This window comes from Belonocnema kinseyi, chromosome 6 (genome assembly GCF_010883055.1).
Source record: "Belonocnema kinseyi isolate 2016_QV_RU_SX_M_011 chromosome 6, B_treatae_v1, whole genome shotgun sequence".
Lineage (NCBI taxonomy): Eukaryota > Metazoa > Arthropoda > Insecta > Hymenoptera > Cynipidae > Belonocnema > Belonocnema kinseyi.
Window position 1 is genome coordinate 144,599,923 of NC_046662.1, and position 22,005 is coordinate 144,621,927.

Here is a 22,005-nt window from a genome sequence, read left to right on the forward strand (position 1 = left end):
GAGGGCGCATACTATGAATAAAATATTTGTTATCATTCTCTTGAAATAAATGTGTTTTTTTCTTGAAAAAATACCGGTTTCATATGTATACACCTGGTAATTCATTCCTATTTTCTATTGTGGCAATGAAATATATATATATAATTTTTTCTCCCTGAGCATTCGCGAAACATTTGATAATGTTCAATCTTTCTGGAGTTATACCCAGTGGGCACAAAATTCGGCGACGTCTTTACGACATCGTTACGACATCTTTACGACAACCTTACGACATCCTATGTCCATGTCGTTAAGTCGTTTTTATGATATCGTAAAAAAGTCGTATGATCTGACGATCTCTTTATGATATCGTAAAGACACTGTAACGACACGGACATAAAATGTCGTAAATTTGTCGTAAAGATGTCCTAACGATGTCGTAAAGACGTCGCAAAATTTTTTGCCTACTGGGTAACATCGTAAATAATGTCTGATAGTTTCAACATCGTGTTAAGTATTCACAGTAAAAACTATGGTAGAAAATTTTGGTATTAAAACTCTATAATTAAACAGATTAGCGGAAAAATGTAAAGTATTATAATGACAGATGCTCGCAAGGTAAGATACAAAAGATTAAGGGAAAATATAGATGAACAAAACTTATTACTAATTTGTGTTTCAGTTTTAAACGCTTTCCTATGAACATAAAAAATGTGATTTTTAAAGTTAATCTCTTGAACATAAAAAGAGAATTATAAAGGTTTTCCAAAGGGTTAACTCAAAATTGTTTTTTAAACTGATCGAACTATATACGACGCACAGTGAAAAAAATACTTCTTTGGAACAAAAATCGGCTTAAAAATCTTACTGTTGCAAAATACAGAACGAGCTATTTAAATCTGCTGCAAGCTCTGGTTAAAAACAAGGTTTTATATTTTGCAAGTGTAGAAGGCATTGTTTTGATAAAAACTGTAAATGTCGCTACAACTCCATTAAGTGCAATTAAAAATACCATTTAAATAATTCGTGCAAAAACAAATAAAATTATGAGTTTGACCCAATAATTTAAGACTGCATTCACTTATTTCATCATAATGCTCTTCATTTCTATTCTTAACGTGAATGAAAATGTCAAATAAATGAATTTGTTCATAAAAATTGTTTAAACTATTAATTATTATTATTTGTTGGTATTCTTTTTAAAGTAAATATTATCCTACGACATTTTAATAAGAAAATCTGTGTAAGGAATGCATTTACATTCCGAAAATGCAGGAGATATAAGTTGCATTCATTAATTTGCTTATAATAATTAACCAAATAGAGAAATTTTATCTGAAATTGAAATTTCTATTTAACGAAAGTAACTTTATTACCCTCTAATGTTCGGAGGAAATAGTCCGATCACTTTCAAGGACAGTTTTGAGCCTATGCTTTGAAAACTATCAATAAGAAAGGGTTTTGGTCGTTGAAAAAGTGTAGAACGCGTTCTGAAATTTTCAAGAATACCAAAACACGTTCTTGTAGTTTTGAAAACGACCAAAACGCATTTTGGTAGTTAATTTCAGTCTTGGGCTGTTTTTTTTTGTCCTTGGCCATATTCGGTGTTTGAGCCTAACATATATATCGAAATTAAGAGAATTTCGCTAAATGCAAGAGAGAATTCAATATTTTTAAGAGAATTCTTCTGAACTCACGAGAATTCTGTCGCATTTAATACAGACGCTTAATACGTACGCTAACCGTTGACGTCTCTAGGTGCTTCACTGATACCTGCCAAGCTGTAGGTCCTGCAGCAGCTTCGTGCTCCTCATTCCCTCGCATTCATAAATAAAAAAGATTCATATTCGGTCATGTTTGTCAGAGAATTCCTCTTCCTTTTTCCGTTGATTATGAGCTGATCATGCGAGGACCACCACGTAAAATTGCAGCCTCTTTCGCAAGTATCCAACTACGTGTGTATAAGTGGGTGGTTGACCATCCCCAGGTAGTCTTAAGCAGTGTTTGAAAAGAAAGAATTACAGAACAAAGAAGAATTTACAAAATAGATTTAATATTAATTTGCTTGAAATCCCATGGTTTTAAAAGAGAGAAAAGAATATTCACTAATTTCCTTGCTTGGAAAAAGGATCATTTTTAATTTTTGTGTATCATCGAAGTGGAAGCAGCTCCAGAGAGTCACAGTCTACTGGATATATAGGTTAATGCCGCAAGAGTGTCAAAGATGGTAATAAAGCTCACTTTGTGCCGCATTGTACCTTTGGATGTAGGTCGTTCCCGCATGACTAAAACAACTAGATAGTATGTGAGCTAAATGCTCAGGGTGTTCATGACACGCCCTGCAGCTATCACGACATTGACTGAACCTCCACATTTATGTGGAAGATGCCGTGCATCCTCTTATCAAGGAGCTTTTCACGAAAGTTTTTCTCTTGTGCTTTCTTAATACCGGCTTTCAGAAGTGAGTGCTTGAAATAGATAAGACTTGATGCATGTCGCTCACATTGACGGCGTGAGTTGTGGAGTCGCAAGACAGAAGCCTTAAGATGCATGCTTTTGTTCATGTGCATAACCTTTAGTGTCCCGATATCAAAGGATCTGAGCTCGTTCTTCGTTTATGGAACCACTTCAAATGAATAGGGTACGCCCAGGTATGTATAAGTCTCTCCAGCTCAGAGGTGTCGTATACCGGTTCTCTCAAACAGCTCAGGGTCTTTAGGGATGCCATTAAGTTTTCCTCGATTCAAATAAACTTTGGCGCATTTGTCTTACCCAAATTCCATTCCTATTTCCTTAGTATATCGTTCGACAATCCCTAGAGCTAGATGTAGTTGCTCTTTGTTTTCATTATAGATTTGAAGATCGTTCATGTAGAATACATGAGTGTTCTTGTACTTTCGATCTGCAGGTTTGCCGCAAAAGTAACCGTCGGAATGGCGAAGTGCTAGAGATAGTGGCAATAATGTAAGGCAAAAGAGGAGTGGGCTCATGGTGTCACCCTGAAAGGCACCTCTCGGAAAGGTGAGCTTGTTATCGCACGAATTTTTCCAGATGAAATAGTAAATCTGGTTTTCCAAAGCGGCATCAGTCTCTCTATGCACCTCACGATTTGCGGATGAACCTTCAAAATTTGCAAAAGACAGATGATAAGTCTGTAGGTGGTCGAATCAAAAGGTTTCCGGTAATTAATCCAGGCTCTTCTGACTTTAAATACGACCCGAATGCTGATGGGTCGGAACAAACTTCTTCAACCAGAAAGTCTTAATACCATCTGGCCCCGGAGCGGAATAGTTCTTTATCCTTCTTAACACTTTTTTCACCTCCTCGGTAATGATGGTCAGCAGCTTTGATTTGCTAAGCGTGTGATAACGGGTCCGGAGTTCGCGCGCTACCTTTCGAACCTTAGCGATAAAGGTCCTGTCAGATGTGATATATTTAATCACACTATGAATGCGGAATGCCTCCTTTACCCAGCCTATCTTTATGGTGAGTTGATGCATTCGTCTTTTGGTCTTATGATCAACCGTTAGTTTGGTAAAACGTTTCGCACCGGTCAAAGCTCTCTCTACATATCGGTTTCGAAACAAAGGGCCTATGGCAAGCCCAACGAACGCGTCATCGGGTTGCGGATAAAGGGTCCCTTTACCAAGGGTTGCCGTTGAATATGCTCACAATAAATAATAAGCAGTCACAGAAAATTGTGCAGGGACCCTATCCCCAGCTGCTCGTGGGAACCACAATGACATCATAAAACTACCAAAAAGTTGAAAATGTGGTTCAAAATAATCGAACGCGCAGAACACCAGAGAATTGGCTGGAAAAGAGTGCTAATCGACCTAGAAGTTCGGTGTGATAAAAATAATTTGGATGGAAACGTGAGGATGAACCGGCGAAAAGCCTACATTGAGTGGACGAATCAACTTCAGCACAATTCGCATCAGTCATTTCGAAATCAGCGTTCTTACCTCTTGAAAACTGGCTATGCGCATGAAGTACTTGCTTAACCGATACCTAAACCAGAGGCAGAGGAACATGAAGAAGCGATATTGAGGCAAACTTCGAAAATCAGGCACCTGCTGAAAGATTACAGTGATTTCAGGGCAAGGAGGAACATTAATATAAAGGTTCCTTGTAAGACCCAAGATGTAGCTGAAAGTGATGCCTTCTTTCGTGAGAATATCTCGGAGGGATGCGACCTCTATACCTTAAATTGTTCCGTTTATGGTGCTGCAAGAGCCTTGGCTGATGTAAATCGATGCCCAAACTCGAAAATGGATCAAAATAACCAAAATACGCTAGCATCAATTGAACAAGACGATTGGATAGGCAAGGCAAGATGCGTCCCGTGTTCAGTGTGTAATTTACTATATAACATCTGGAAAACTATTTACGTATAGGGTTCGAAAGTTCAACGAAGAATTGACGATTTTCAATCACACACTGCACAAGTAAAAGTTGCGAAAAATCATGCAGAATATTTTTGACAAAATACAGATGTTACCTGGCGCAAGAAGGAGAATACAAAAGAGGGAGAAATGGATCAGGGAGAATCAACACTTTCACTCTGATTCATCGCGCCTCTTCAGCGTTCCCCCATTTTGTGTCAAGAACCCACACAAGTCTAACGAGGTTTAAACTTTTTGGGGAGAAGTGGAAGAAGCTTGCTTTTAGACACCAAAATCTGGCCCGCATACTTACATAAAATTTGAAGTGGGAAACACGCATTTCGCAGTGGCTCGTATTAGGACGCACTGCATCTCTACCGAAAAAAGGCAATTTGTCGAAACCAGAGAATTACAGGCCAGTAACTTGTATAAACACAGTGTATAAGATCTTTACAGCAATCCTAAGCCACAGGATTGTTCGAAGGATTGCGCCTATGTGGCGAGAGGTGTACGAATAACACCGCGTCATGTGAATCGTCTGGATTGACTACCAGAAAGCTTTCGATTCAACCTCTCATAGCTATATCATCTGCCTGTTGCAAAACTTGAACGTTCATCCACACATAGTGAGATGCATAGGGATATTAATACTCTTCGGAAAACTAGATTTACTATATTATCTTAAAAATAGCGTGTGACAACGAATAATGGCACCTTACATAGGGGCATATTTCAGCGCTAAATCATGCGTCCTCTGCTTTTTTGCATCACATTTTTGCCTCTATTTCTTGCACTATGAAATTTTTCTGAATACCTCTGCGGCGACACTAATCAGCGCTAGCAAAAGGTCACTCATGTATATTATATGGATGACTTAAAGATCTATGCTTCTGGTAAAAGAAAACTTCAGGGTGCTAGAGAGACCTATATATATATATCTGGGCTGCCTCAAAGTCGAATTCAGGCCGTAACATCAATGAAAGAGCCTCTCTGAAGCAGATATTTATAAGAAGAGACTTTGTCAAAAGAGCATAATAATTTCTTCACATAATATCGGTGGTTAAAAAATTTGAAAATGAGGTTTGCCTTTTTAGAGCACAATACTGCAAACATTTATTTAGTCCGATTTTTTCGGTTATCAGCGGAAATTCAAGTTCTTCTCATATACAAGCACAAAAAATGATAGTTGGTATGTTACAGTACTGGTTTTTTCGTTATAAGTAGTGATAAAATAATAAAAGTAAAGTATTTTAGCAGCCTGCGAAACCCATCCTCGAGGGCGGTTTAAGTCCTCTAATCGGACTGAATTTTTTATCCATTTACAGACTCTGATATCGTCGGTCTCTGCTGGGGACTTGCTTCGAAAAAGTATAGTTTACGATAAAAATACACCTGATGTGTTCTATTGTCCTGAACACAAACAAATTGGATTTGAAAAAATGATAGTTACAGCCAAGCCGTTATCGAAGCTCTGTCAATTTAGAGGTGGCCCAATTCCTGAAGATTATAAGAGCGATTGTTACAATGATGTTGATGAGACTGAATATGCTTGCCAAGAAAAGTATAGAATCATGGTAAGACTTTAAATACATTATACGCAGATATGATAGAGTTATTTTAGGGCTTAACAGTATAAAATAAAAAACTATAGCAACTTTTGCACAAAGGAAGTCATGTAAGCAACCATTTGAAGTTTAAAATAGACGGGTGACTTTACAATATCATAATGGATTTTGTAAATATTGGATATCATTTTATAATAATAAACATCAAATATTTTAATTATGTCACTCGTAAAAAGATGCTACGACTAGTAGCTAAATGATGTTGTAAACTACATATATTTAAACTTATGTGTATTGAATATCATAAGCTGGGAATATGATTTTTTCGTTACAGGTGGGCCACTTGACAACCATATTGAGATTGCATAATTTGTATTTCGTATTTTAGTTACTAGTCACAATCCGAAATACAGAATGTTTTCAATAATCTAAACACCTTTAATTTCATAGGCACATGAAGAAAAGGTCTTGTCCAGCAGACTCAATAAGGTCGCATTTCATTCCTAATTAAAAAAAAATTATGAAAATTGGAACATTCATGGAAACACATAGAAAGCAAAGTGGTTATATGTTTTCAGGATTGCTGAGTCAAAATCATAAGGTCACTTGACTCGGCGAGGTCGCACTCTATTCATAACATTAACAAAAATGAATTTAAATGCCGAAAACTGTCCCTGACACACCCTTACGCCCACCTGCAAGTTAGCGCGCCTTCGCTGGCTTTGTTACCTTAACAAATCTGAGAACGAATCATTCTACAGATCCCCTTTCGGGGCAGTTATCATTGCCACAGTATCTGTCAAGGCAGCAGAATTTAAAACTACAGACTGATAGCTATGCTCAATGAATGGTTAACAAGTTCTGTGTACCGGACGCTGAATACAAACAATTGAAGTTGAGAACAGTTTTCAGTGTTGTAATTTTTTTTAGGTTATGAATAGAATACCACCTCTCCGAGTCAAATGGCCTTTAAATTTAAACTCAGTGTCCCTGAAGACATATAACCGCTTTGCTTCCGGGTGTTTCCATGAATGTTCTAACTTGCATAATTTTTTTGAGGTTAGGAAAGAAATGCGGCCGAAACGACTTTAACCAACCCAGGATTCGGATTCAGCGACCCCAAAAATGTATAGAAATGTTTATCTCATCTGGTGGACAAGACCTTTTTTTTCGTATGCCTGTGTTTTTTTTATAAACCAATTTAGATATTTACATAATAAACATGTTCTTAATTAGGAACAAATTCGCATTATTTCCTACCTATAAAAAGTGAAGGGTGGCACAGTCAAGTAAATCAAAACATATTTGGCAGATTTTTAGGAGAGATAAAAAAAGATTTATAAAATCTAATTTTTAATTGAACTAAAAAGTAAGAATTTCAATTCCAAGATTATGAATTGTTTAATAAAGGTTAAAAGTTTCTGGTTAAAAAAACTCAATCAGTTTTAAGTAAGTGAACGAGATAGCTCTTATTTTATGGCTGGGATGCTTGTTTTTGCTATTATAAACTATAATTAAAAATCGAATTCTGTAAGTTTATACCAATTTCTTGAAACCACGCAGGGCACAGACCTGAAACTCTAAGGACTTTTAATAGAGTTTAAATTAAAGTCCGGATTATTTTTTACATTGTTGCAATGTTAAACCTTTACTTTAAGCCCTATAGACCTAATAATCTCATTTTCAACTAAATGTATGGTAATTTGTTTTTCTGCACCACCCTTCAGATATAACTGTTCTGAAAATATAACTGCTGGTGTTGGTTTTTTTCTTCTTTCAGAAGCGATTAAGGAATGACGACAGTAGTGATGATTCTGCTAAGAAAGACTACCTTGATAAGTAACAGGATTATGGAGTACAAGCAAACACATATTTTCTAACATACTAATGCATCATAACCTTGCTGCACAGATGTCATCCTAGTATGCAAGCAAGCTTAAAATCACCGTAACATACAAATCACAACTGTTTGTTGGCGTGCAATGTTGATAATACTCTAGAATAAAAAAATAGTTCTTACTATCTTATTATTGTCCACTAGTAAAATATTGTTCAATGTTTTAGTTGCTTGATATTTTATTGAAAAATAAAAATAAAGTATTTTTAAGAGATTTTCGGTTTTGAAACTCGATTAAATACAAATCGGAGATATTGTGTATGAGTTGAGAACATTGGTGCGTGCATTAATTTTGAGGGCTTTTTTTGTAAGAAGGCAGGTTTATTTTTTAAAAAAGTGGTTACCAGTCAATTATTCAAAGAATGTTTTAAAACATTTTGCAGCGTGGGGCTGAGCCATGTCATTCAGAAGAGTAACCTTATCGTTTCCCTGCACGTATTTCTTCCATTTTTACTTTAACGCTCGGATCAATCGCATTAATTTTTTTCGATGAAGGTCACCCGTGACGGTTTCTTTAGGTTGGAGCAGCTCATAGTACACTACAAGCTATTGATCCCACTAACTACAACGCATGAGCTTCGATCCAAGGACATTCAGTTTTGGTGTTGATGGTTTTCTGGGGTTAATCCGCGATTTCCTACGGTTGGGGTTATCATAGTGAATCCACTTCTCATCGCCAGTGTCAATATGATGCAGGAACTCTTTCTGATTTTGTCTTTGGAGTAACTGTTCATAAGTGAAAAATCTCCTTTCCACGTTTCTTGGCTTCAGTTCATACTACACCCAATTTACTTGCTTTTGGACCACTCCAAGTGCATGTGAGCGTCTATAAATGGTTGAATGATCAACTCTCAATGACTCTGCCATCTTATCTTGCATTTGACATGGGTCTTCACCGTTTCTAAAAGCAATCGATGACTTTCAGCAGCACTTTTCTTCGAATTCAACGAGAAAAGTAGAACTTCCCGAAAATGCTACTTTGTTGTTACGTAAGACAACATCTTTAATGCTAAAAACACTATACTGTATACACTTCGGTAAAATTACACCGAATAAAAACTAAGGCCGCATGATGGGGCTTCAACATGCATATAGTAACGATATTCCTCGATGCGATATAGTACAAGTAATGCCATCTCTCAGAAATCCCTCAAAATTAAAATACGCTTCCAATAACCCTAGGGTTATAAAATTGTTTAATTAGTTCATAAACTAATTTATGATAGACAGAATACGTCAAGTATTTCGACCTAAAATTAATTTTTTTGGATCGGTTCAATATACAGGGGCCTGAAGTTCTCACTTTTTCACGCGTTTCTTCACCTGCCCGTTAGTGTAACTTGTTTCAGGATAATACGATTGGACTTTTATTAACGTATCTTGAAAAGCTCTTTTCATTTACTTTAAGGCTATCATAACGATATATATATTTTTATTTTTTATATATTTTTGCTTAAATCGGAATTGAATTTTATTTTTTGAAAAAAAAAAACATTAGAATATTTTTTTCTCTTTCAAAAAATACCTTTTTTATACTCTTTGAAATCATGTACAATAAAAAGTGGCCCGCAAATGTTTTCTTGGTCAAATTTAGATTTTTACGCTACAGGGTGCCACGTTAAACTTCCGCAGCGCTCAAGCTAGAATACTGTCAGATCTAATGTGCCCTAAAATTATATTTAACTTTTTAAGATGATTATCTATGCAGAAATATATAAATTATGTTATATATTTCATCTCACACCTTTTATTTTATTCAGAATGAGTGTAAAAATCTAAATTTGACCAAGAAAACATTTTGGACTTCCGGTTGAACGCAGAAGACGGGTGGACGCGAAGTGTAAATCAGGGCAAACTGGGTAATTTTTTTTTGGTTTATCAACAGTTTGCGGAGACCAAGTTTTAGATTTGAAAGGAAAGTTTAAGTGTTTTGTTGTAGGTACGAGTGTTATCTAGTGTTTAAACGAGTAATTATGCGTTTAATTGTACTTTGAAAGTGACAAAGTTTTTGAGGTTATGTAGTCTCTAATTAAGAAAGGAAACCGCGAGGGTGCGCCACTGGGCAGGAAGGATCCCAACAAACAAATCGATCGCGATACGCGCTCTCGCGATTCGACACCAGGGGCGCCTTCACCCGTAGAGAAATCCAAGCCGACAGGGAGAAGGGTAGGAAGACCGAGTAATGTAAATAAGTTAAAGGAAAAAGAAAACGTAAATGCTAGGAGCTTCGAAAATTTTTTGTCAGGAGTAACAAAAATCAAACATTTCAAAATATATAGCCGATCTAAAGGATCAGTGACAGAAACAGAGGGACAAAGAGAAGTAATAGAATATTATACTAACCACACAATAACGGAATCTGAAATGGAAATTACGATATACAAAAATTATAAACGCGTGATGGGAGGAAAAGTCCAAACCATAGTTTAAACACATATTATCAGAGAAGCTAGAAAATATGGACAGAGAACGGGAAGAGGAAGCAGACATATCGATTAGAGAAGAAGCGGCATCGACTGCATTAGCCAGAGCAAGAGAGAGGGAAATATCTTTTTTAGAAGAAGGTGCCTAAGTTAGAACAAAAATTCGAGATATCGAACGTAAACTGGATGAACTTAAAATTAAATATGACAGTAAAACAAAATGAAGACAATGTGCATCACTCGCTATAGAAGACTACCTTCAAAAATCTACCGAAATACTACAGGAAGAAGACTCCGGAAAAACCTTCAATCATAACAGTGTACCTCTAGTGCCCGCGAAGATGTCGGAAGAGGAATACAAGTGCGAAAAACTTGAAAGGAAACTCAGGAAAAACAATATCCTAGTCCATGGTTTTAGAACAGTTGGGCCCAGTATCATCGATGAGGTTTTCAATGTTATTTACGTGTTGACAGGAGTGGCTCTCAGCATCGGGCATTGGCGAGCTATAAGTCAAGGTCTGCTTTTAACTTTAAATTCGCTTTAAAAAAAATGTGGATCATGTCTAGGAAAAGTATGCTCAAAGGTAATTCAGCGATGGATTGAGCATCTCTTGCACAATGCTAGACAGAAGGGGAAGAGAGCCAGGGCGCGATACATGAAGTGGATGATAGAAGATGAGTGCTTCTATTAGAGCGAAGAGGAATGACGTCCAACAACAAAAAACTTTTTCGATGAGATAACATTCAAGGAATTTAAGGGAGTCACGTGGAATGTATCGGGATATAAGGAGGTAGGGATAGTCCGGGTGTATCTTAAAAATTTTGATATTATTGTATTGCAAGAGACCTGGTTTGAAGAAATTTACCAAGATAATTTTATTAACTCGCTAGATAAGGATTATATATTGAAAGCCAAGGCCGCTACTAGAGTTCACAAAAAAGGAAGAGCAGGAGAGGTCACTTAGTAGGTATCAGGAAAAATTTCGGATAAAACATTGTATTCAAAAAATGGCAATATGGATTAATTATAGAGGGTAAGAATTTTGAATTCGATGATAAGAAATGTAAAATTATTACTGCATATAATAATGAAGGAATGTCGAATATCATAAGCAAAATATCTGCATTGGTTGAGAGTGCAACAGGAAACGGAGAGGGTGTAGTGATTTTAAGGGATCGGAATGCGATAACTGGCTGTGGGAGTGGAGGGTCTGAAAGAGAAATTTGCGATTTAGAACGTAATTATACTAATACCCGAAACTCAGAAGATGTAATGTTAAATTCGGAAGGTAAAAAGTTACTAAGGTTATGCGAAGAGTACCGTCTTATTATTTTAAATGGAAGTATTGATGTCGATTGGGAAGGGAAACTAACCTATGTAGGAGGCGGAAAAGGCGGAAGCTCGGTTCTTGACTACGCAATTGTCAAAGAAGGTGAAGGCGAAAATCCAGTTAGATTCTTGAAAATAGAACCAAAAATCGAATCAGACCATCTACCGCTAACTTTCCGAATTGCAGTAAATACCGAAACGATGGTAGGATATAAGAGAAATAACAATACAAGCAGATTCATAGAGGAAAAATTAGTATGGGATCCAAATGAAGAAAATCAATCAAGAGAAATCATGGAACAGTTATGGGAAACAAGAGAAGAATATGCAACATTAGAAGAAAGATGGGATAGACTACTTTAAAACATTAAGAAGGCTCCCAGTGGGCACAAAATTTGGCGATGTCTTTACGACATCGTTGCGACATCTTCACGACATCGTTACGACAACTTTACGATATCCTATGTCCATGTCGCTTCGCAGTCTTTACGATGTCGTAAATAAGTTGCATGATCTGACGATGTCTTTACAACATCGTAAAGACAGCGAAACAACATGAACATAGAATGTCGTAAAGTTGTCGTAACGATGTCGTAAAGACGTCGCCAAATTTTGTGCGTGAAGACGAGGGTAGAAATCAAAATAAAGTAGTTTGGAGAACCCTTAAAAATTCCTAAAAACAAAGAATGAAATAGATAGGGAGTTACTACGTAATAAGGAAAACAAATTAAAGGGAATTTATGCGCGAAAGAAGGAAGAGATTAGGGACGATAGGTTTAAAAAGGTTGTGGATAGCAGGCACATGGGTGATTTTTGGAGTGCAAAAGGAGTATTTAGAAAGAAAAAGCGAAACAGAATTGACAAAATAGGTGAGGGGGAATGAAAAACTCATTTTCACAATTTATTGGGGACGAGATTAATTAATATAGAGGATCGTAAAAATCCAGAAAATCAGGAACAAGTTAATAACGAAGGAGAATTAATCGAAGGGTATAATGAAGAACCAAACGAAAATAGCGAACTTAACAAAGAAATAGAGATAGATGAGCTAATTAACTGCATAAGTAAAATAAAAACAGGTAAAGCGTCAGGTGAAGCTTAAATCATAATTGAATTCCTCCGTAATCTATCAGCTAAATGGTTTATCGAATTACACGAGATAATTCAGGAAACGTGGCGAACGGGAGCCATAAGCTCGAGCTGGAAAACAGCTAGAATTTTTTCAATTTTTAAAGGGGGAGACGTTTGCAATACTGCTAATTATAGGTAAATATCTCTTCTCGACGTGGAATATAAAATTATGGCCAGAATAATGGACAAAAGGTTATCAGATTGGTTAGAAAGAAATGCAGTTCTAAAAGAGAGTCAAGCAGGTTTTAAAAAAGGCCGGACGACAGTAGACCATGTGTTTACACTAAATTCACTAAATTAATAACAGAATCAAACAGGAAGGCGGCAAACTTAACGTAGCATTTATTGATTTCAAAAAAGCTTTCGACACGTTGGAAATAAATCTATTATTTAAAAAGTTGCAGCTAATTGGGGTATCAGGCAGAATGCTCAGAATGATCAAAACTATTAACCAAGATACTTTGAGCAAAGTCATCCCAGGGGAAGGAAACACTGAAAGCTTTAGAACAGACAGGGGTGTTAGTCAAGGGTAACCGCTTAGTCCCACGTTATTTAACATTTTAGTCGACGATACAGATGAGATACCGGATCTACTTTCACGAAACATACTTTAGTACTGGCAGGGAAAACTCAGAGAGGAATTAGCGCAGCCTGGGATGTCATGAAAAGAGCCAACATAAAAGACTTAAAAAGAAGGTTATATCTGCTAGACACCGTGGCCAAGTTAGGTATGCTCTATGGGGCTGAATTGTGGGGTTGGGAGAAAAGAGAAGAATTAGAAAAAGTTCAGGGAAGATACGTTAAGATGATCATGGGCCTAGATAGGAACGCGCCTAATTACATTTGGCGAATGGAATCGAGTCGAAGAAGCGTTGAATTTGAAGCTATGAAGAGAGCCTGCAAATACGTAATTGAAATTCTGAATATGAAAGAAGGGAGCTTCGAAAAGTGCTTATACTAGAAGAATTAAGGGGAATAAATAATAGAAATCCTTCAATATGGGGGAAAACTGATCGAAGCAATGGAAGAAGTTGGTGATGGCACAACCTTAAACTTACTCTGGGAAAAAAGCAGAAACAGATCTTGTAGAGGGGAAACTGGAAGAAGGACTTCAAATCAAGTTATATCAGGAAATCCAATCAGACTGGGCCAGAATAGATAAAACAAATTATTTTAAACCTTATAAAGACATAAAAACAGGAATTGAAATAGAAAAATATGGGGGTAGAAACTACATTAACGGTAAAGATAAAGAACAGTGGTCTAGGTTGAGATGCGGAAACGTAGGAAAAGCTGGAAATAAAGGGTTTACAGACGTGTCGTGTAGGTTCTGTGGGATAAAAGAAGAAAATTCAGCCCACATCCTAACATGCGAGGCAATAAGGAAAGTTATCGATGGAGAGGTGACAATTGAATTAGAAAAATGGCTTGTAAATTGCACGGAAGTAGAATTAGATTGGAAACTCTGTAAAATACTTAAGGAAGGACCGAGCTTGGTACTGTTTCACTATACGAGAGAATTTATATCAAAAGTAAAGGAGCTAAACTGCAACTCTCGATAGTTTGTATATAATTGTAAAATCTAAGATTATACAAGGTACATAATTGTGAAATCTAAGATTATATAAGGTATATTTATAAGTTGGCCGTTGTTATAGCCTTGTCTCATTCTACTCCAATACGATGTAAATATATGTAAAAACCTACGAAGGCGTGCATGAGAAATAAACTACTACTACCAAGAAAACATTTGCGGCCTACTTATTCTACATGATTCCAAGGAGTATAAAAAAAGCTATTTTTTAAAATAGAAAGACAATTTTTTTAATATGGTTTTTTAAAAGTCAATTTCAATTTTGATTTTCAAACAAAAAATATATAATTTTTATAATATATCGTTATGGTTATCTTAAAGAACATGAAAAAAGCTTTCCAAAACACTATGATAAAAGTTCAATCGGATCATAGTAAAAGAAGTTACACTAATGTGAAGGAAAGAAACGCGTGAAAAAGTGAAAAATTTAGGCCCCTCTATATTGACATCTGTTTGATAAATAAACCAATGGTTTAGTAAATTAATGTAGGCCCACTAAGACTATAATTCATCCAAGTTTCAACTCGACCACCTAATATCTCTATCTGCCTGTACGACCATTCCAGCTGTCCGATCTTTATCCTTAAATTTTCGTTCAACATCCCTTACTTCCTTCTTTATCACCATCATCTAAAAACCCTCAAAACGCTTGATTAATGCCTTTTTCAGACTATCATAATGCCTTCTTTCCTTCTAAATGGCCGTATTCTCCTCTTCTATGCCTCTTCTATGTTTTTAGAAAACATCACTGAGGCTTTGGAAATATTTTTTCTTATTTCGAATTGTTTTAACATCACTTATAATTTTTCTTCTGCCAAAAATATCTGTAAGTGCATTTGGAGATGTGGCCGTTAAGGGTTCCATCCTGGACGGAATAAAATCGAAATCAGAAACTCTTTCCTGATTGATTATAATTTCTTCAATCTAGGGTAAGGAAGTTTATAAAAAAAAATCTTCTGTAATGCACCAGACTACTTATGCAACCATCTTTTCCTGAAGAACTTCATCGCCAGCGATAGTACGCGATGAGGAGAAAGGACCCAGCACATAATACATTAAAAAAATTTCTCGTAGGACTTATTTAATTTTGAGATATTTTGTAGTCTGCGACGTTCTAAAAAAATCCTAGTGGCAAGAAGATAAAAATGACAACTTTTTGTCTTTTTCTTACCAAGTTTCTCTCAGCACGCACGCCAAAGTAACTCTACAAACAGTCGGCCTCATGAGCTCGTTGGTAGAGGGGTGCTATGAGGCAAGGTTCGCGGAAAAAAGCTCACGACCGTAATATTCATACGATAAATTCTTACCTAGATGAGAGCATTACGTGCAGGATATTGGGGAATTGAAGCATGTTCTATAATAGTACATTATATGCCTATTGCAATAAAGATCCTTTTGTACCTGTGTTTGCATATTATATGACGCTTGTAACAATTAGCGCATAATGCAATGTTTTAGAGCATGCTCCAATTACCGTAATTCGGTAGCAGACGATAATCTAATTAAAAATTTTGTTCTCTCCATGCAAAAAATTCGACAAGTAGCGATCAGGATATGGTACCAGGTAGAATACATGGTGTACGGTCTCCTTATTGTAGTACTTCGTGAACGCTGCAGTCATACAGATACAGTAGCACTATTTAGCGTCACGCTGATTAGATGTCACATAGTGATATATCTACAAACTTATTACACTTTAAAGTCATTCGACAAATAATTCACATTTTTTACTTGTGTCTTAGATCTCGTTACAAACTATTCCCGCTTATATCCACTTCTCTTACTAACTAAAAATTGATATGAATCGTTAAATTTTGGATATTCTTCACTTGTTCTCTTTAATCTTTACTCACCTAACCCCTCTATGTATTCCATTGCATTTAAACAATTCACTTTGATCTGGTTTTTTCAACATTCCTGACTTTAACGCCCTCCACTTTGATCTGCTTTTAAACTTTTACATTATCACTCTCCAATTTTTTCTTCTTTATCGTGTATCTAATACACTCGACTTATCAATGTCTACTTTCCTTATTTTCTATAAGCCATCTGGGATAGACACATATTTCAACATTTCCAACGTTTATTGTTGAGCATCTTTCACATTCAAACATAAATCTTGAAAGTACCAATTTTATAGCATTTATAAAGTTCTTATGAATTTATAACCACTATTTTTTTGGCAAGTTATGCATTTGGTGAAAAATAATCAAAATTACTCCTCAAAATCTGTGAACGAACCTCTGTAAAATTTGAAATTTTTTTGTACTTGGAAACTTCACGCATAACTTCTATAGACTTGTGGTAATGAAATTTTTTACACTAGTAGAAAAAGTAATGTTTTTGCGTATTTTTAATACGTTTAAGAATCAAATTAAAAACTTTTTCAGCGATTTTATTCAATAAGTTATGAATATCAAAGTGTCCCGCATTTGGACAAAACTTTGACAAAGTTGCCCAAACCGGGACGAGATTGGACACTTGAGGCTCTTTATCAGAATGTCTAATCGCGCCCAATATTTGAGGCTCCACGTTTAGTTATTTTTGTCTAATTTTTTGCATACCTCATCTAAATAACCATATCTCAAATCAAGCAGAGCCGGTTTTCAGATAAAATGTTTATATTTTGTGTAATAATAAAAAACGTAGAGAACAATAGAGAAAAATAGCAGCGAACCTCAGTGATAGCTGTACATGCATGTCCACAGTGAGCCTGCTCACCCTCGTCAAACTCAAGTCAGAAGATTCCCCGCAAGTAGATGTATAAGGCGGGTTCTAACTCAAGATTCCTACCTTACCAGCATCGAGAAGCTTCGACCTGTAGTGGTTCGTTTCCGTGCTAAATTTTCTGGAAAAAGGGTTCGTGTCCGTATGGCATCCTGTTTTGACTATTTATTTGATTTATGGCTTCCTGATAGATGATATTTTAGCTAAAAATTCCTGCCTTTATCTGGTTAATGCGTAAAAGATGCCAGTGGACAGATGAAATTTGATATGAGGGTTATGCATGGCATCCTATTTTGCTTATTAATTTGATTTGAAAATTCCTGATAGATGATGGTTTAACTAAAAGTTTCTGCCTGTGAAAAACATGCTTCTGCAGTCTAGAATCTTCGAGAAAAAATAATTAGAATTAAAAAAGTATATCTATAAAGTTAATTGAAGGTAAGAAAGGAATAAAGAATCATTTCTTATGGGAGGTCATATCCTCAGGGATGCTTGTCGCTCTATTCTAGTATCAAGTAGCGAGTGAGGACCACAGATAACAGCCACACGCGTTTAAACTCGCAGAAGCATTCATGCATCAGCAGTCTGAGGCTGCACACATTTCATTATCCTATTCTATCGTTCTATAGAGAGATCACTTCTTTTTACTGCTCGAAATCGTTCGCTTTCATATTCATTCTTTTTCATATGCTAGGTCCATCAAATTCTGGAAGAGGTATATGTAACAAGACACTGAAAACAATTTTGAGACTAGAAAGAGATTATAGACGGAATGAATTTAATTCGAGACCTTTCATGGACGTTTAGTAAATACCAAGAGTACACTGCCCGACGCTTATCGCTCCTTATGTCATGCAACGATATTCGAGCTAAGGTCGCATATCCCTACTCGTGTTACGTATTATACAAAATGCAGTTTTAACGATTCGACCTCAGAACCTAAAGTATACCGTCAAAAGGATTGTATTGAATGGTTTAAAAAGAATTAAAAGATTTAGTAGTAATAGTAAATTCTCTTTTGAAAAATCCCATACCAATGGAAAAATTAACTTCGAAGCAAAAACAAGATTTTCAAAATGCAAAATTGTGTCACATTTGCGAAAAAGATTTTGAGAAAGGTTGTGTTAAACATCGCGACCATTGTCACTTTACAGGTAAGTACCCTGGTCCAGCACATGGAAGCTGCAAAATTAATTACAAAGACTCTCATATCATTCCAGTATATTTTCATAATTTATCTCGCTACGACTCACACTTTTTCATTAAAGAATTAGCACAAAGTTTTGAGGAACATGTCTCCTTACTACCTGTAAATAAAGAAAAGTATATCTAATTTACAAAAGATGTTCCAAATACTAGAGTTAAACTTAGATTTATCGATTCTTTCCGATTCATTTCGAGTAGCTTGGAAAAATGAGCCTCATATCTTAATGACAGCAAAAGACAACAACTAAAAAATTTTGTAAAAATAACAGTGAATTCAATTTGTTAACAAGAAAAGGTGTCTTCCCATACGACTACCACATCTCTGACAAGGGTTATCAACACGCTTGTAAAGTGTGGAAAACGTTTAATTTGCAAAATTTAGGGCAGTATTCCGATTTGTACCTCAAAACCGATGTTTTAATTTTGGCTGATATTTTTGAAAATTTTCGAAAAACTTGTTTTGTACCATAACATATAAATTAGATCCATTGCATTATTACACAACACCGGGACCTTCTTTTGATGCAATGCTCAAGTACACTGGAATCGAACTACACTTACTGACTGATGTAGAAATGTTACTCTTACTTCAGAAAGCAATCAGAGGTGGCGTTTCACAATGCTATAATCGTTTTGCAAAAGCAAACAATAGATTTATAAGGGAAGATTTTAATCCATGCGATCCGGAATCATACATTTTTTATTTGGATATTAACAATCAGTATGGTAAAGCTATGAGTGAGTTTTTACCATATCAAGTTTTTGAATGGTTTGAAAATTTCGAAAATGATCCAAACTTTTTCAATGTGCCCGATGATTTACCTAAAGGTTACATTCTTGAAGTGGATCTAGAATATCCTGAAGAGCTTCACAATTTGCACAAGGACGTTCCCTTATGTCCTGAACACTTTGTGCCTCCTTGTTCAAAATGTCAGATTCCAAAATTAGTAACCAATTTGCTACCAAAGAAAAACTATGTACTACATTACCGAAACCTAAAAATGTACTTGGAATCAGGCATGAAACTAACTAAAATTAATCGAGCGCTAAAATTCAAGCAAAAAGCGTGGCTAAAAGAATATATTGATTTAAACACTGAACACAGAAAAAGAGCAACTAATGAATTTGAGAAAAATTTCTATAAATTTATGAAAAATTCTGTTTTCGAAAAGACAATGGAAAACGTTAGAAAGCACAAAGATGTCAAGCTTGTGACAAAATGGGAGGGGAGATATGGAGCAAAAGCTCTAATTGCTAAACCAAACTTTCATAGCTGTACCATATTTGATGAAAATATGGTTACTGTTGAAATGAACAAAACAAAGATTTTTTTCAATAAACCTATCTACATTGGTTTCACAGTCCTTGATATCTCTAAAATCATCACGTATGATTATCATTACAACTATATTCTACCAAATTTTGGAAATTCTGAAAAATTGATATACACAGTTACAGACAGTCTCATCTATCATTTTACTGTTCCCAACTTTTACGAATATATTAAACGAGACATCCATAAATTTGACAGATCAGATTATTCAACAGACAATGTTTACGGAATTCCTCTAAAAAATAAAAAAGTTTTGGGATTAATAAAAGATGAATGCAACGGAAAAATAGTAACCGAATTTGTGGGTTTGAGATCAAAATTATATACATATAAAGTTTTGGATGAAAAAGATGAAAAAAAGAGAGCCAAAGATATAAATGGATCAACACTGAAAACCATAACATTCAATGACTATAAGCAGACTCTTATTTCTTGTCAGGATCTGATTAAAACTCAACACCTATTCCGAAGCCGAAAGCACGAAGTGTACACCATCATCCAAGATAAGATTGCTCTCAGCTGGCATGATGACAAACGAATGGTGCTCCCTGGGACTACAGATACTCTTGCACGGGGATTTAAATATAGAGCCTATGACCCCATGGAAGTCGATGCAACGTAAAAATGTATATAATTATTGATTATTTGTATATATGTAAAAAAAAATTGTCATTGTAGGCTATTAAGATTGTATATATGAGAAGAAAAACAAAAACGAGGTAAAATATGAGTGGAGGAATGAGAGAGATAGAAAATACTGTATATAAACCTAAGCTAGAAAAAATTGTATAAACGAGTGTAGGAGTGAGAAAGATAGAAGTAGAATATACTGTATATATGAGTGTAGGAGTGAGAGAGACAAATTATATACTGTATAGAAAGCTTAATGTATCAGAATTATAGTATGCAGTGTTTGGAATGAAAATAATCTTTTGTAATATAAATATAATGTTAAGTGTATATATGTTAAAATTATAAGAAGGAATCGAAAAAAAACTGTACAATTGTTTGTACAAAACACTAGTTATTGCAAAATAAAAATAAAAATAGTTGCGTATAAAATGGTGTTTTTTATTGAATACAAACCTGAAAAAAAAAAAATTCTAAGTGAATTTCTTCAAATCAAAAATTATTTGCTTCAATTAATATTGAAAAAAGTTAAATGCAGAGCATTTTTCTTAAACTGATTTTGCTATCTGATGCAACCTGATCTAGCAGACGTAATCTCCCAATGCTGAGGACGACGTTTCTTGAAGCCACAATGCCAACGATGTTCACTGACCTATCCTTTCGCACATCTACTATTCGCACTTATTATTAAGGACAAGGAACTCTGAGAAGAAACATACACAATTTTCTTTCCATTTGCTTTTTTATTTAATTTCCAAACAAAATCAGTATATTATATGCTTAAAAATACGGAGATTAAATATATATGAAAAAAACATTTCTTATCTCTATAAATATAAATAATTATCAGCGTATAAGTACTCTTCTGAAATCATCCAATCTTCCAATAAAATTATATTTTCAATTGCGCAATTGGAAGAATTTTTATGCATATGATTCGTAGACATAATATTTTCAAGTTCATACATCTCATGCAATTTCTGCAGTGAAGGACATTTCAGATCAAGCAGGTCAAAAATTTCGCATGATATTTCTACAAATTGTTTTAACCAATTCTTTTTTTCCAATCCTTTTACATAAATTGTTAATGCATCTTCTAAAGTATCCTCGAGTTTTACAGATACTAAAGAATACGGTAATTATATAAAAAATAATTAATAAAATAATTAAAAAATACGGTATTTATGGTATTTTGCCTGTTTCATCAAAGAGTGTTAATATAACCAATTCTTTCAATACAAATTTATTTTCCGGCAACTTGAAGCCCTGCACATCCACAAAGTACTGCATCTTGAATGCAACTAAATTATTTCTAATTTATTACAGCATTTTATACCAACTTTTTCACCACTCCACTTATTGGTTTATACTCAACTATTGTTCCTATTTGAAATTCCAAAAGAACGTCGACTCGCCCGTATTTCAGTGACTCATTCTGTTTACAGCAGTCAATCACTACTAGAGGTGCATGATCTATAAATTCTCTTCTCGATAGCAGAGGTTGTGGTTCTTTACCATAGTAATTAGCTTGAAAGTTTGTATACATTTCATAGAGAAGAGCATACTGATTTTGATTAATATCAAGATTCAAATTACTATAAGGATAGCACTGATCATTTAAAAATAGTTTGACATTAGTCAAATTGCAATGATCAAACTTGCTACAGTTTCTAGTAGTATTATTTTTTCTGTTTGTCTGAAATCCAAGTATAACAAATCTTGGTTTTTCCAATTGTGTTGAAGTATTTACAATCCAAACATGGTTGGAAGTCACAGGAACTAGGGGATATTCATATAGTTTCCAA

The 22,005-nt window shown here is 35.2% G+C and overlaps 1 protein-coding gene across 2 annotated transcripts in view; it reads left to right on the forward strand.

The window, feature by feature from the left end:
- LOC117175156 overlaps window positions 1–22,005 on the forward strand; it is a 99,242-nt gene that overhangs the window by 23,330 nt on the left and 53,907 nt on the right. The window contains exons 3-4 of one of the 2 annotated variants that reach the window (XM_033364750.1): window positions 5,690–5,938; window positions 7,710–7,969. In XM_033364750.1, coding sequence (XP_033220641.1) covers window positions 5,690–5,938; window positions 7,710–7,772 — 312 coding nt within the window. In that variant the 3' untranslated portion in view covers window positions 7,773–7,969. Of the gene's footprint in view, window positions 1–5,689; window positions 5,939–7,709; window positions 7,970–22,005 lie in introns of those variants that run through there. The other variant, XM_033364749.1, reaches the window with a different exon arrangement.